The following is a 17,207-nucleotide window of genomic DNA, read 5'->3' on the forward strand; positions in this document are numbered from 1 at the left end:
TCCTGCTGAAAGGTGAATTTCCTCCCAAGCATCAGTTTTTTTAACGGAGTGTATCAGGTTCTCTTGCAGTATTTCCCTATAGTTTGGTCTTTCTTCAGTTTTAACACGATGCACAGTCCTTGCTGATGAGGACCATCCCCACGGCATGATGCCACCACCACCACCCTACTTCAATGTAGGGATGGTGTGTCTTGTGGCATAGGAAGTGTTAGGTTTGCGCCACACATAGCGCTTTGGGTTTTGGCCAAAAAGCTCTATCTTGGTCTCATCTGACCCCAAAACTCTCACATCACAGCTGGGTCACTCATATGCTTTCTGGCAAACTCCAGACGTGCTTTCAGATGGTACTTTTTGAATAACGGCTTCTTTCTTGCCACCCCCCCATAAAGGCCGGCGTTATGCAGTACTCTTGATATGGTTGACTGGTGCACCATTCCTCCACTCCCAGCCACTGAACTCTGTAGCTCCTTCAAAGTGATCATTGCCCTCTCTGTGGCTTCTCTTACAAGTCTCCTTTATGTTAGAGCACTGAGTTTTGTGGGACGGCCTTTTCTTGGCAGTGCCTGGGTGGTGTGGTGCAGCTTCCACTTCCTGATCATTGATCCAACTGTGCTCACTGGGATATCCAAACATTTGGATTTTATTTTGTACCCTTTCCCTAATCTATGCATATTTATTACTTTATCTCTTACTTCTGTAGAATACTCTTTGGTCTTCATTTTCCTTCAGATTCACAGCCTGACCAGTGATACTTCAACAATGGGTATTTTATCCAGAAAATGTGATTGCAACTTTAATGATTCGCAGGTGGATGCCGATGGTAAATAATTGTGTCCTCATTAGGGCAATTTCATTGGTGTAACCTGGCAGCTTCCACAGCACAGGGGTTGAATACTTATGCGAGCAAGATATTTCGGTTATATATATATATATATATATATATATATACAAACAAACAATAAACAATAGCCATACATTTTGACAGCTAACTAATAGTTCCAAAAAGCAACTATCGGCACCGATTAATTGGTAAAACCGATATATCGGTCAACCTCTACGGAAAATGTTATCACAGAGAATTTCACAGACATTTAAGCAATATCACTCTCGCAATCGTGCTATATGGCCCTACATCAGCACTGCCACAGGCTGAGTGCTGTAGGAATTTACAGCAGTGCTGATGTAGGGCCATATAGCACGATTGCGAGAGTGATATTGCTTATATACAACTGTTCAATGAACAAGTCAATTTAAAACAATTAGCAAAAACTGAGTACGGTAATAAAAACGCATTTGTGCATGGAACTACTTTCTTACGCGACGGATCAGAATCTGCCGTTGCTTGTTCAAAAAAATGATGCGTCCAAGCCTCCGTTAGTAATTCAAAAATGTCACTACAGAAATAGTATCACAGCTTGTGCTGTTTCTAACAAGTCATTGGATAAATGTGTGTGTGTGTGTGAGAGAGAGAGAGAGAGAGAGAGAGAGAGCGAGAGAGCGTGTGTGATCACCGTTGCCACACCCAAGCAGAGATGCTGTCAGCTTTCAGAAGATCAGCTTTCTCAGTGGTAAAATAGCATCCAAGAGGGGGTATTTCTCCCTATTTCACGGTATCCGGTGCGCAATAATCGATCACTATAGAAACATCGATGTCCTCTGCCATTTTAAACAGTATGTATCCAATGTGGAATCTCAGATAAAAGGTCAGCACCTTGAGTTCTGTAATAAATCAGTTGTGTCTCTCATCTGTGATGAGCCTTAATCATGAAGTTGTCCGTTTAAAGACATTTAAAGCCATTTCCTAGCTTTGGTAATGTATTAATAATACGAGCGATCACAGAGCAAAGTGCCGCAAACAAAACTTTGAAGAGATTTGATGTCTCTTAACATGGCAAACATGGGTGAATCTGGTGATTATTTTAGCTTCAAAAGGCGGAACTTTGTGAACACAACTCTGTTTCCAGCCGTACTGATAAAAAAGTTGTGTGTGCTTCTCAAGGAAGTGTCATTGAACATAGCCATTCAGAATGTGCTATGAGCATCAGACTGTGGGCGATCTGTCCAAGGCTGACACTAGTCCAGCAGAAGCCATGGGAAAGTGATGAGCACTGACTGCATTTAGCAAACACAGTTTTACCTAAACTAATATTTCGCCTGTTCTAAAGTTGTATTTCCCTTCCTGTGCTATTTGGTAATGTTATATTTATAGATTCTTACACTTCCACATTTAGTCCCCATCTACTACTACTGTGAGTGGTGGTGGCGTAGTGGGTTAAAGCATTGAACTGGTAATCGTAAGGTTGCTGGTTCGATCCCCACAGCCACCGCCATTGTGTCCTTGAGCAAGGCACTTAACTCCAGGTTGCTCCGGGGGGATTGTCCCTGTAATAAGGGCTCTGTAAGTCGCTTTGGATAAAAGTGTCTGCCAAATGCATAAATGTAAATAAATGTAAATCTACTATGTCTGAGGTCAGTTAAGTTTGTTTGAGGTGCAGAGGTGTTTGACTGTCTCATAAATAATGAGCTCCAGAGTGAACTTTACCAAACCATAATGGGAAATACTGCATGTTACTTTATAGGCACTGGCTTCCTATAGACTAGACCGGCACCACACCGCCCTCTGGTGACAGCAGGAAAAAAAAATGTATTAACTTTAATGCACTTCAGCTCATATTCTTGTTACATTATTTATGTATCTATCTGTCTGTCCGTCCGTCCGTCCGGTCCATCTATCTGTCTATCTGCCTGTCTGTCTGTCTGTCTGCCTGTATGCCTGTCTATCTGAAATGACTTCCCATTTCGGCTGACATCATCAAGCCCATTTATTTTTCAATCCCCTACAAATTGTCTTATAAATACTTTCCTCAAACACTAAATTCCTGATGGATAAAATCAGGTCCCGGCATTGATATGTATGTCATGTTTCACTCGAAAATACGGCACATTATGGAAGTAAATAGAGTTGTGAATGTCGTTTCATGTTGACTTTAACATATTTACATGCAGTAAAAAATTAGAGGAAATATAATGGACAAATTACAGAACAATACATACATTTTGCACATTAATTAAATGCATGTGTTTTTGTTTAATCACATGCAATCGCATTAAAATAGCATTTGAGGCTTGACATTTGTAGTGAAGCCATCATATGTGAAAAGTTAAATCATGTTTTCTGTCCTGCATCGGATGTCACAAGCTGGCATGTTTTGTTCAGCCTGACAGGCGTGTGGCTAACCCTGCATATCCACATCAAACTACAGCTCAAACACATTTAATCTTCCTTGTGTCTGATTAAACCACGCCATCAGCTGTCTCTGAGACAGTTCATTGATTAAATCTGGACCGCGGCTCATTTTGTCTTAAAAACAGTCTCCATCTCTGCAGGACACTTTAGAGATGCGCATTGAATGAATTAAATTGACGCCTCCTCGCACACTGGCTGAGATACATTGATGGGACCCTGTCATTGCTCTCCGTCCTGACTCTCCATTTAGAACCATCACAGAGGAGTGTAACCATGGTGATGCTAGTGGGTTTCCATGGTCCGTTACACACCAGTGGCTGGCGAGCTCTGACGGTGCATCACTTTAATCAGCATGCTAATTTACCACCTACAGCAAACAAAATCCCCAGCACAGACACAACAAAACAACATTAGGACAAAATGTGCAGCCGAATCTGTTATTACTCATGGGGGGGACCCAGGACCTCACTCCACCCCATTTGCAAAATTGGCAAAAGAAATGTAATAATGGTTTAAGTACCAAAAGTGAAATTATGTAAATTGTGCATATACTGAATAATTGCATGAGAAAATGCATTTGTGTAACGTATATGTAAATTATGTGCAGCTTGAGTAGCAATATGTGTTTGATAGTAAGTTACGTCTCATGAAATTTCGGTGTGAAAATAATTAATACTGTTCTAGATTTGTCCTGCTTTTTTGCATTATCTCTTTGATTTATAAAAAATAAAACAAAATACACAGTATCTCACAAAAGTGAGTACACCCCTCACATTTTTGTAAATATTTGATTATATCTTTTCATGTGACAACACAAATGTCCATTTCACTTAGGGGGTGTACTCACTTTTGTTGCCAGCGGTTTAGACATTAAACGTTATTTTGAGGGGACAGCAAATTTACACTGTGATACAAGCTGTACACTCACTACTTTACATTCATTTCTAATTGTTTTGAAAATATTTTGAAAATGTAACACTATCTGGGCATTTTGTAAATACATTTTTTGATAGATCTACGTATGTGCCGGTTCTCCAAAGTTCCAATTTTGTAAATGTGTTTTGGCAAATTCCCATGCATTTAAGGGTTAAAACAAAAATGAAATCTAAAATTGAGCCAATTTACTTTCTTGACACATGTTTCTGGCATTATTGTAATCACATTATTCGAAAGAAGATAAAAAAAGTTATTTTGTTTTTGTAAATTGGTCTACGTAATCTACCATCATATTTAAATACAACTTGCTCCGCCACTGAAACGATCCTTCTCCAGTGATGTCACCAAACTCCTCCCCTCCAACCTAACATTGTATATACAGACCACGCCCAGCTAGTTGCATGGATACATTCAGGTAATGCCCGCTTTTCATGGTGCAATCAATTTCTGATGAAGTCCAACCCTACCTTTTTTTCGAGCTTGATCTCATGAAAATTACGGGACAGTGGCGACATCTTTTGCTAAATGAGATTAGGTGGTTCATTACACGTGTTAAGGCAGTTCTGAGGTGAAATGTCCACTGTGTGGCACTAAAGTGAGCTAACTGTTCTCCCAAACAGATGAAGTTTTAAAGGAAATCTATTGAATTTTAAATCAACAAAACCGACCTCCCCACCCTAAAACTTAAAACTAGAGCTAACCAATAGTGTCAGAAAAAGCAAATGTGAAATTAATACACAACCACGTCATTTTGTGGTGCTTATGTGACCCCTACAGCTCACATGTGCTCCTCAGGACTCATATCCTGGTCCTTTGCATCGCAAGTGCAACACTATCAGTTGAGCTACTGTGCAATTTGATTGCACTTGAACAAATGCACATGAGTATGTAATGCAAATGTTCAAATTTATCATGCGCTAGAGTAAAAGTGTTTAGATGTCATAAGATAGCATTGCGTGATGAACAGGGTGAAAATTTGTTGTAGCACATTGAGGGAGGGTCTCAATGAATATCTCGTTTCACTCAGAAATACTTGTTACATTACAGCTGCTAATGGCGTTTCATCTTTCTCATCAAATCAGCTATTTAATAGCTCTGCACCCTTACTGTACATCAATCCAATCCATCATCCAATGACATTTTAGAAGAAACATCCGATTCACTGCAGTGAATTAGGAACTTCATTTCAAGATCTTCAGGCTTTCTTCCATAATGAAGAACAGTTTTGAGCGGTTTTGACCATCTTTTAAATGAAAGACAATCACAACAGCAAGCGGTGGAGAAAAGCCCCCATGAGGAGCGCTGGTATGTCTTTTCATGTTTGCACTTAAATGAAGACGGACCGCTGGGATCGACATCAAAACGAGCTGTCCAGAACAAAAAAAAACTTATTTGCAGCCAAACCATTCTTTCATGAGCTTGACATATGTGTGCGGAGAATACCAATCAGAGCTTACCGCTCAAAAACAGCAGTCACATTAATACAAGATGACAGCAGAGACAGAAATGGAGAGTTTGAATAAGAAAGGAAAGGAAACAGGAGAGTTTGGTGCAATTTTAGGTGCAACCTGTTGAAAGTCAAAATCGCAACCCGGTGTCATACAGCAGAACAAGCAACACTATTACTACATGTTTGCAAACTGACTTCTACGTGCCGTGTTCTACGTTTCGCCGCAGTTTCCAGAAGAAATTAACACTAGAGATTATCACTTTCACTCAAATCATGACTTTAATGGCTGCTTATGACTTTATAAACCCTTATTACTCACACAGTATGTTCTGATATCGAAACACTTTTATTATAATTAATAATTTAAAGAACGACACATTTTAACACTTGCATTTCAGACCTACCTACATTTACACACTTATTCTAAATCGATTAGCTTCCATGTTAGCTCACCTGATAAAGCAGTGGTCACCGTTTAGCAAACCGCCGTCTGAACCCGGACCCCATTTGGCTCCATCCAGACCACGTGACATCATAACATCGGCTGCACCATATTACCGTTCCTTCACTTCAAGTGATCAGCGTGACAAAACAATGGAGTTGTGTACAGCGCTAGCATTTGGGCTCAGATTGCCACACTAGATATGGTGCTGTGCGCTGATTTGCAGACGCGGATATTTTAACGACAGTAGGCCGTAGCAGAGAAATACAGTGAGCAGCAATATAGATACTGGCATCTTTTGCTAAAACACACAGCAGAAAACAAGAATGAAGCAAAGTGAACTTCACTTTACAGCATATTTCCTTAGTCGCATGGCCTCCTATGACCTTTAGGTATCTAAAAATATCCAAACACAAATACTGGACTCATTCAGCTTCAAAACAAACAGTTATTATCCACAACAAAGTGCACTCGATTGATGAAATCATTGAAAAATTAGCATCTTTTGGTAGAATATTCCCCAAACCTCAATTTGACTTGTCTCTGGGGCCCCAGTGTCCTATTCCTTGCCTATTTTTGAAGAGACTGTTTTGACTTTATGATTTGTTTTTTTTATTTTACAAGGTACTATTGCTGCCAACTTGGACATTTATAGTAACTATTTCATAAAGTTGATTAAGCATTACTTAATCCATTTCATAGATATTCTGGCTACTGACACCATGTATGTTATTGTCCGGATCTTTGCTGGGAAGGACATGTAGAGACTGGACCTCTTGGAACTGTAATTGAATACCACTATGATAGAGTGTTGGACTCTGGAGCTGAAACAAGAGACAAACATGTCATAGAAGCGACATAAAATGATGAGGTTGCTTCAGAAAATGGGGTTTTCATGTCACATTCGCTTTAGGACATTATCGGTTAGGTTTAGGTGTTAAGTGGACGATGATAGTGGATTTTGCCAATATCGATAAATATGGTGGATAATTATTTTTTAAATCCATCTATAGAAAAAAAAAATATTCTTCCTTAAAAAAACAGTTTATTTTGCAACCAAAATCACAATAATAACTAGAGAAATTAAGATTTGGTGCATAACGTGGGACTTTTTACTTGAAACAATCTCAAAATACACTGGGGACACTTATTTTGAAATTACTGCATTTTGGCTCTGTTACACTACTCTATATGTACGTATTTACCAAATTAAGCTTTTATAGCCTATAGATTCACCAGATGAAGAGTTTATGTATATATTTCACCATTATTGATAATATACAAACAATTAGGGTAAAACAAATGAATAAAATATTGACAACTATCCTCTTGTATTGTTTCCAACAACTGATATTTCCAAAAAGCAACTATCGGTACTGATTAATCTGTAAAACATATATATCACTTTACCTTTAGTAAGGATTGCATTTACATTTATGCATTTGGCAGGATGCTTTTATCCAAAGCGACTTACAGTGCACTTATTACAGGGACAATCCCCCCGGACCAACCTGGAGTTAAGTGCCTCTTACTCAAGGACACAATGGTGGTGGCTGTGGGGATCGAACCAGCGACCTTCTGATTACCAGTTATGTGCCTTAGCCCACTACACCACCACCACCACCACCGTGGTGTCTGTTTTGTTCACCACTCATTTGTTTTTAGATCACTAATGTTTAGTTTTAGGTTAGGGAGGTACTATATGTTTTACTCATTACAACCTCCATCTAATATTCACCCTAAAAACCTTGTCTGAATACGACACCATTTCATTCGCTTTTGGCGCCCCCCGCTGGACATTTCACTGGGAAACTGCAGCCAAACATGTAATTAAGCACATAATTTAGTTCTGCAAAAATGTTGGTAAGGTCACGTAATGTTCATGAGTTCATGCAGCACAGGTATTGTGACTGTGTGTGTGTCGGGTTTTGCTTATATTGTGTGAATAAACTTCCCCATAGAAATAGTAAAACCTATAATCAGACCCTATGAGGAAAACAGCTTAATAAACATACATGAATAGGGCTAGGTATCCATACAGATTTCATTACTGTAATCGATTCTGATTCACAAGCTCTCAATTAAATCTGATTACGATTTAAATTGTATTTAATTAGATCCCAACAGAGCAATGTTTTCAAAGTGCCAAAGTCACAGAGTTTACACTCTCCGGTAGTTGACCAACCGATGGGTTACTTACAGTTACTGTAACCCTATACACTGGAAGAGGAGAAAGCCCCCAAAAATTACAACAACAATAGAATTCAATTGGTGTGTCACTTACGTGGTGAAGGCGGGGTTGTATTTGGCCCCCAGGTAATATGAGTAAAGGTTGAACATGCCGATCATAAATGCGACGAACACCATGATGAAGATGACCATGAATTTGAAGATGTCCTTCACCGTGCGACCCAGTGAGATCTGCAGCGGGCCGAAGCTCTCATTGGCAGGGAGGATGTAAGCGATACGAGAGAAGCTCAGGACCACCGCGATGGCGTAGAGACCCTCAGAGATTATCTGTGGATCTGATGGTCTCCATCTGTTCCTCGCTGCGAAAGACAGAGAACACTACTTGAAAAATACAGTGATGGTAATGCAGTCGCAATTTGAGAAATATAATTAAATGATTTTAATTCAATTAAATAATGACCACTTTTATATACCATGATATTTACATGTACACAAAGAACTACAGACAATATCATGGTATTAACATAATAGTAGTGTCCAAAAAACAAGGTAATATAATCATGGTAATGTACTAACTAGAGGTCTGGACAGGCCTTAAAATTAAAAACCGAACCCGGCCCGTACCTGAGACTGTTTGACCATACCCTACCTGGCCCTCATCACATCAGAGCAGAATGGAAATAAAACATTACAGTTAATCAAGCACTAAAACTTTGTTTGGTGCAGAACAATCTGGAATCATGTGTAACAATGTAACAGTCACATAAAGTCCTGAACAGAATGCCACATCTTTGTGACACCTTCACTGTAAGGGTGACCACTTTATTAGTCCATTAAAGTAGGCTGAACAAAGCAGATGAGGAGGGAGATAGGATCTGGGCAGAGGAGATATGATTTACAGGAGGTGGAGACTAAAACTGAAAAGGAACTTGAACCTGAGGTGAGAGTTGTTGAATAACCCCACTAGGTTACAAAAACAGGATCTGAAGATCTAGAAGTAGAATGTTCATAGGGGGAGACCTTGAAGCATGCGGAGAGCCACCTGCATTCATGCACTGTTGGATTAATCTACCTTGCATCTTAACTCCTGTAATCAACTGCTGAAGGAGCTCAATTTGATGGTCAGGTTCTGTAACTACTAAATGGGGTACAGAAGGAGGTTGGCTGGCTTCTTCAAAAAATGGCTCCTCATTTACATCTTCCTTTTCCCGTGGATGATACTGTGCACCACAATCCTCAGGAGAAAACTCTCCACTAGTCAATGGTGGATGTGATAAGACAGAATTCTGCATCACAAAGTCATCATAGTGGGCAGGGAGTTGAGTCCGGCAAATCTCTGTCATTATGGGAAAGGGATGGCAAAGACTGACTTGACATATCCTGCTGCTAATCAATGAGCTTCCAGCTCAAATGACCATGTAAGGGAGATTAGGATTAAGGAGGAAATGTCTGGCTTGAGTCCAACAAGAGTGTCTGTAAGAACACAGAGTCCAGTAGTGCATTTCCATTTGACCACTTCATTAGTCCAATAAAGCAGGCTGAACAAAGCAGATGAGGAGGGAGTACATAATGTGAGGTTTCTTGACAAGAACAGAAATACAAACACTTCAATCAAGGTAAATATTATTTAAATTACACAACCAAAAGATACAAAAAAACAAAAATAACAGGAAATAACTATATCTAATACAGCCGCCCCCAAATTTATATCAAAATTTGCAAAGTTTAAATTGTCCCTATCCAAAAAAAAAATGGCTTAAAAGGGATCTTTGAACATCAGCAATCCTTACTTGACCATCCATACTAGGATGAATTGCAGTGTGCTTACCTATAGGCCAGGTAGAATGAGGAAGCTGGGTATTAAGAATCATGACAACAGAGTCAAGGTAGAGGTTAGGGTTTTCAGGGCACCATTTTTGTCTAGACTACAACAGAAGGAGATAATACTTAATGAAATGGGCCCAAAAGTGGTCAGCAAGAATCTGGCTGTATCTCCACTGCCTATGACTGAGAAGTTCTGTATCAGAGAAAGGCACCAGAGGTAGAGAGGCACCATGCCTGCCCATCAGCAAAAGATTTGAGGTCATTGGAACAGGGTCTTCCACATCTGAGAAAACATATCCTAAAGGTCTTGAATTAAGGATGCCTTCAATTTAAATTAAGACTGACTGCAATACTTCCTCAGAGACAGATTGAGTTACCAAATTTTCTTTAATGCTACCTTAATGGATCAGACCTCCCATTCCCATGATCCTCCAAAATGGAGTGCAGAAGGTGGAATGAACTTGAAGGAGATTTGTTGGTTTGCCAATGTTGTTTGCAAATCAGGTATTAAGGTCTGATAGGCTTGACGTATTTCCTTAGCACCACCTTTGAAATTTGTTCCTTGATCAGATAGCAGTTCAAAAGGAGTACCTCTGTGGGAAGTAAAACGTCTAAGAGACATTAAGAATGAATCAGAACTGAAGGTATGGAGCAAATACAGATGCACACTCTTTGTGGATAAACATTTGAAATTAATCCCCCATCTCTTCCCCACTTGTCTACCAATCCATGCCCATGGAAAAGAAAGATGGTTTACCTATATGCAAACATGCAGGGGAAGATCAGCCATTTGAGGGATAATAGGATTTGCTCAAGATTGCACTTAACACATGGTGGTGTTTTCCTACTGCCTCTCATCCTCTCAAAATCCAGTACTTCTTCCTAAGTTCAACAAAAAGCCTCTCTCTTCCAGGATGTTGAAGTTACTCATCATAATGCTTTATGAGAAGTTTAGTGGTAGCATGAGCTGGGTTCAAGACAATAGGATGAATGTTTCCAAAGGAATATCATAACTTTGCCGAAGCCTTCATCCAAAATGAATAAGCCCAATTTCTGGCTCTAACTACAGGGACAATGAAAGCAAACTGCTTGATAACAAGAGGGTCTTTTGTTCTATAGGCATGCAATATCATCCTTGAATGACTCACTCTGTGCTTGTTTCAAGATAGTTATTTCAGCATCATGGAAGGTCTCAGCAGAGGGAGTTCCATTCTTATCAGCCACCTGTGAATGGATTCTACAGTAGTCATCAATGGGTCTTGAAATGTGGAAAACTCACTAGATTCAGGAATAGGTAATGGGTCAACAAGGGTGACACCAAAAGTGAAGTTTCAGTAACTCTCCATGATCATCTAGAGGTTCTGTTGATGGCTTAATGGGCCATAAATCAGGTTATTTCAAAAGAAAGGGGGGCCTAATAAGCTCTGACAAAGTTTTACCCCTGCTGATGTCATCGGCTGGATTATTTACAGACTCAACATAACTTCACTCTTGTCCTTGTGTAAGTTCTTGAATCTCAGCCTCTCTTGTGGAGAACAGTGCTTGAGTCAGTCCAAAAGATACTGTATCGCACAGGAAAGGTAAGATCTACCTGAAGAACATCAGACAATTGGGAACCCACGAATGCTGCACATAGTTCAAGTCGAGGAATTGACAATTGCTTCTTTGGGGCCACACGAGATCTAGCCAAAAGAAAGGAAACATGAGTTTGGACCAGTACTATCTTCTGTACGCAGGTAGGCTACTGCATCATAAGACTGTTCTGAAGAGTCACAGAATATGTGGATCTCTGTAACAGCAGCAGTCTCACTGCTGTGAGGGGTATAGCATCGGGGAAGCATAACATTAGGCAACATCTGAAGCTCTGCTTCCCATGATCACCAGGCCATTTAGAGCTCATGAGGTAAATTAGTATCATCCCAATCACGTGTTCTGGCCCACAGATGTCGAACAATAACCTTGGCTTTAGTAGTGAAAGGAAGGATGTAGCCTTGAGGATCATACAGACTTGCAAGTATCCTGTATATGTGACACATGGTAGGTGCAGTTGACTCAATAGCACTGTGTTTTTAACCCAGGACATCTGAAAGGCAGTTCCATTGAAGTCCCAAGGTGGACTCTACAGAAGGATTGTGAGCAAACCAGAGTTCCGTTTGTCCTGAACTGGCTTCTGAGGGTGTGTTTTATAACATCAGGATCATTACTAGCCCACTGATGAATTTCAAATCCTCCCGATGCCAGTAATTTCCGGAGGTTATCAATGAGACTCTTAGCTGATTCAGCTGTTGGAAGGCTTTGTACGCAATTGTCTACATAGAAACAATTATTCACTGAATGAGCTATATCCTCTCCCGCCTGTGTGTCCTTGACCAGCCTTTGCAGAGCATAAATGGTACAACAGGGGCTACAAGTTGTGCCAAAAGGCAAAACTTGCCATTCGTACACTTGAAGGAGGAGCTTCATGGTTCAAATCACGCCACAGTAAGCGAAGGAGTGGCTTATCTTGAGGTAACAAGCAAATCTGATGGAACATACAAAGAATATCACCACTAATGGCTAAATTATGCTCCCTGAAGTGGAGGAGAACCCCAAGGAGAGAAGGGCCTAATGCAAGCCCAGGCAGCAGTTGAGAGTTGAGGCTTTGACCTTGGTAGGTAAAGGAACAATCAAATACAATCTTTCCCATAATGAGTTACCAAATGATGAGGGATATACCAGGTTTCTGCAGCACTGGAGTCGTCGGAGGAGGATAGTTGTTTAATATATCCAGCTTTCAACAATTTCAGGATCTCATCTTTGTATGTCTGAGCCCACTGTGGTTATTTCAGGAGGCACATCTCACAGCTACGAAGCCTAGACATTAAGACTGTCTGAAATACTTCCTCAGAGACAGATTGAGTTCCCAAAGTTTTCTCTAATGCTACCTTAATGGATCAGACCTCCCGTTCCCATGATCCTCCAAAATGGGGTGCAGAAGGTGGAATGAACTTGCTCTAAAGGTAGCTTTAGAGAAATCTGTCTCTGAGGAAGTATTGCAGACAGTCTTACAGTCTTAATTAAGATTGAAGTAAGATCTTTAGGGTTTGTTTCCTCAGATGTGACAGACCCTGATCCAATTGCCCCAAATCTTTTTCTGCATGATGCCTCTCTACCTCAGGTGCTTTTCTCTGATACAGAACTTCTCAGTCATAGGCAGTGGAGATACAGCCAGATTCTTGCTGACCATCTTTGGGCCCATTTCATTAAGCATTATCTCCTTCTGTTGTAGTCTAGACAAAAATGGTGCCCTGAAAACCCTAACCTCTACCTTGACTCTTTTGTCAAGATTCTTAATCCCCAGCTTCCCCCAGCTACAGCAGGGGCATCCGAACTGTAGCACGTCTTGTCCCTATTCCGGTTTATGCTGATCCCCTTTAAGCCATTTTTTTTTGGATAAGGACAATTTAAACTTTGCAAATTTTTTATATAAATTTGGGGGTGGCTGTATTAAAGATTATTATTTTCTTTTATTTTTGTCATCACTTACAATTCTTTTCCTGGTTTGCCTTACTAATATGCTCTAATTTAATTTGCTCATTAGTTCCAGTTTCTTTCTAGTCTCTGTTGATTAACCAATTACTGCAGCCTTGTGCTAATGGGTGCTGCTTTATAAATGCCTGCGTTGACGCACAATAGACTGAGAGATTCTGGAGCTGTCTGATGTTTGTAGTGTGTGTTCATGAGAAATGTACAGTTTTAAAAAACAAGTTTAAAAAGTTTATTTTCCTTTGTTTCTTTGTTTTTGTGTATATTTTGGTTAATCAACTGAGGGTGTATACAAATCAAAAAGCATCTAATTGGCTAGAAACTAGAACTAATGACAAATTAAATTATAGTATATTAGTAAGGCAAACCAGGAAAAGAACTGTAAGAAATGACAAAAATAAAAGGAAATATTCATATTTAATACATTCACAAAACAAGCTAGATGCAGCGCAATGAATGAAACAGAACATGTGTCTCGAAATACTTTTTTAAAATTTGAAGTTCTTTTTACTTTGTAAAAATGTGCCAGTCTAGCGTGAGACACTAAATAAACAGTGAGACGCGATGTAAAATTCGAAGACATCCGTTCAGCATTTGCTTGCATAGAAAAACAATGGAAAAACAAATAAAAAGCAAATATGTCTATGAATGAGAGCACATGTGTGAGGCACGTTAGGTAAGGTAAGGCTGTTTAGTTTTTCATTGATTACAAATAATAATAATTCCTTACATTTATATAGCACTTTTCTAGGCACTCAAAGCACTTACATAGCATATGGGTGAATCTACGGCAGCCATAGTGCACCAGAACGCCCACCACACACCAGCTATTGATGGGGAGGAGAGAGTAGAGTGATGTAGCCAATTCAGGGATGCAGATTAATACAAGGCCATGATAGATAGGGGCCAATTTGGCCAGGGCACCAGGGTTACCCCCTACTCTTTACAAGAAGTGTCCTGGGATTTTTAATGACCACATATAGTCAGGACCTCAGTTTAACATCTCATCCGAAGGACGGTGCCTTTTTACAGTATAGTGTCCCCGTCACTATACTGGGGCATTAGGACCCACACAGACCGTAGGGTGAGCACCCCCTGCTGGCCTCCCTAATATCACTTCCAGCAGCAACCTTGGTTTTCCCCAGGAGGTCTCCCATCCAGGTACTGGCCAGGCTCAACCCTGCTTGGCTTTAGTGGGCAACCAGGCAAGAGCTGCAGGATGATATGGCTGCCATATACAAGCTAAAAGACATCTGACAAATTGACCAGAACCCAGCCTAAAACATAATGATGGACTGGGTCGGGCCGGGTCGGGGTTGGGCTTCAAAACCATGGTACTACCTTGGTTCAATGTCTAAAAAACCTGGCATTATAGTATCTTTGTACTTCTTCCAAAGAACATAGTAATACCATGGTAGCCCCCACCCCCCAAGACAAAGAGCTAAAAAAAAAATGCAACATGGTAAAACCATAGTACAATATTTCCAAAAACCATTGTAATACCATAGTACAATATAAGCAAAAGATATGGCAATATCATGATACCATGTCCAAAACATGATACTATCTTGGGTCCACCACAATAAACATAGCAATAAAAAAGTACCTTTCCACAGAATACAAATGGTGAAAACATCCTGGCAGTGTCCCCCCAAAACATAGTAATGCCATAGTAAAATATCTGCATAAAGCACGGTAACACCATCATATTACTGTCCCAAAAACATGGTAATAACAAAGTACAATATCTGCATAAAGCATGGCAACACCATCATATTACTGTCCCAAAAACATGGTAATACCATAGTACAATATCTGCAAATTGTGGCAACAGCATCATATTACTGTCCTAAAAACATAGTAAAACCATAATGCAGTATCTGCATAAAGCATGGCAACACCATCATATTACTGTTGCAAAAACATGGCAATACTCTAGAACAATATCTGCAAAATATATGGTAACATCGTCACATTATTGTCCCAGAAACGTTGTAATACCATAGTACAATATCCGCAAAAAGCACGGTAACACCATGATATTACTGTCCCAAAAACATGGTAATAACATGTTAAATATCTTTTAAAAAACATGGTAATAATACTATGGTACAACTCGAGGGAATCATGGTAACAGCATAATATTAGCGTTAAAAACATTGAACAACCTCCAAAAATAACAAATGGTAATACCACTATAATATCTAAAAATGCATTGTAATACCACAGTACCATGTTTATTAAACCACGGTAAAAGGTAAAAATGAAAAGTAAATACCATTAGATCATGTTGTAAAAACACCAGTAGTATCATAACATGATTTCCAAATGTAAGAACTTGAAGAAAACATTAAGACAGGTCGATCAACATCCCTTCATTTGATGAGAATTCGTGTGTGTTTGGGGTTTGAAGGACCTCAAAGAGAATCAGAGGGAGAAATTTAAAAGGTGGTGAAATCTGATGATTTCACAGGCTGTGATATCAGATTCAAACCAGCAGATAGCAGCATTGATAAGAGAAGATATCAGCTCTATGTATCACATTGTGTATTTCAGAATGGCATACTACCATTATCATACTTTTTCAGTAGTATGCAGTATGAACAGTATTCTGTATGCATACTGTTGGATACCTGGATAACCTGCTACATTTGCCCAAATGTGACCTTCCATTTCTAATTTACTATAAATGAACCAGATGTAACATATTTCATTATTTTTATTTTTACCATTATCTGAGCAGACAAAGACCTTTTAGCACACAATTGGATTAAAAATGCAAAATACCCATTTTGTTTCTGAGAAGGCCTCGTGACAACAATGCTACAATACTATCTTGAAATGTTTATCAATGCACGCTATATTATTCCATTCCAAATGATGTCATAGTGACGATAAAACTGAGCTATTAATGATCAGAACTGAAATACAGCTGAAAATAAAGAAAGTGCTGGAATGAGGAACAATGAGGTCAAACCGATCGGGCAAACCACAGATTTCAGCTCAGCTAATGATGGTTTCTGAACCGTAGCATCCTAACGACTGATTCTACATAAACTACCAGATTTATAATATAAAACCAGTTTCTACAGACACACAGACTGTCAGCATTTGAAGTAATGTTTCCTCCATGTTTGCTGCAGTCATTGTTACAAATAGGACAATCGTGTATAAATACGTTTCTACCATTTAAATGATATATGATCACTTTGTGCATTATTATAATGAGAATTTGGAAGGTAAATGTGCTTAATTGTCCTGAAGATGTCACAATGCAAAAAATCTTTATGTACTAAAAAGAAAATTTCCCCTTCATGCAAAATATAATTTAGAATTCCTTCTTTATTACAGTAAAAATACTCTTTCATTAAAATCAGTGTCATTTAAATTCAATACAACAAATATTATAACAATTTAAATAATATATGTTAGTTTTTAGCATTACAAAAATGAGAATTGATCTTAATTGTAATGAAAATAATGCCAAAATTTATAATTTTCTGGTACTAAAATAGGCTTTTTATTCCATCATGAAAAATTGTAGCATTCTACGTTCTAATTGTAGAAAAAAGAATTTAAAATCAGTGTAAATT

The 17,207-nt window shown here is 39.2% G+C and overlaps 1 protein-coding gene across 1 annotated transcript in view; it reads right to left on the reverse strand.

The window, feature by feature from the left end:
- The window catches only part of LOC127663374 (short transient receptor potential channel 7), a 61,476-nt gene that overhangs the window by 17,357 nt on the left and 26,912 nt on the right, over nt 1-17,207 (reverse strand). The window contains exon 6 of the mRNA XM_052154932.1: nt 8,360-8,624. Within this exon, the coding sequence (XP_052010892.1) occupies nt 8,360-8,624 (265 nt within the window). The remainder of the gene's footprint in view (nt 1-8,359; nt 8,625-17,207) is intronic.

Source organism: Xyrauchen texanus, chromosome 23, assembly GCF_025860055.1.
Source record: "Xyrauchen texanus isolate HMW12.3.18 chromosome 23, RBS_HiC_50CHRs, whole genome shotgun sequence".
Taxonomy (NCBI): domain Eukaryota; kingdom Metazoa; phylum Chordata; class Actinopteri; order Cypriniformes; family Catostomidae; genus Xyrauchen; species Xyrauchen texanus.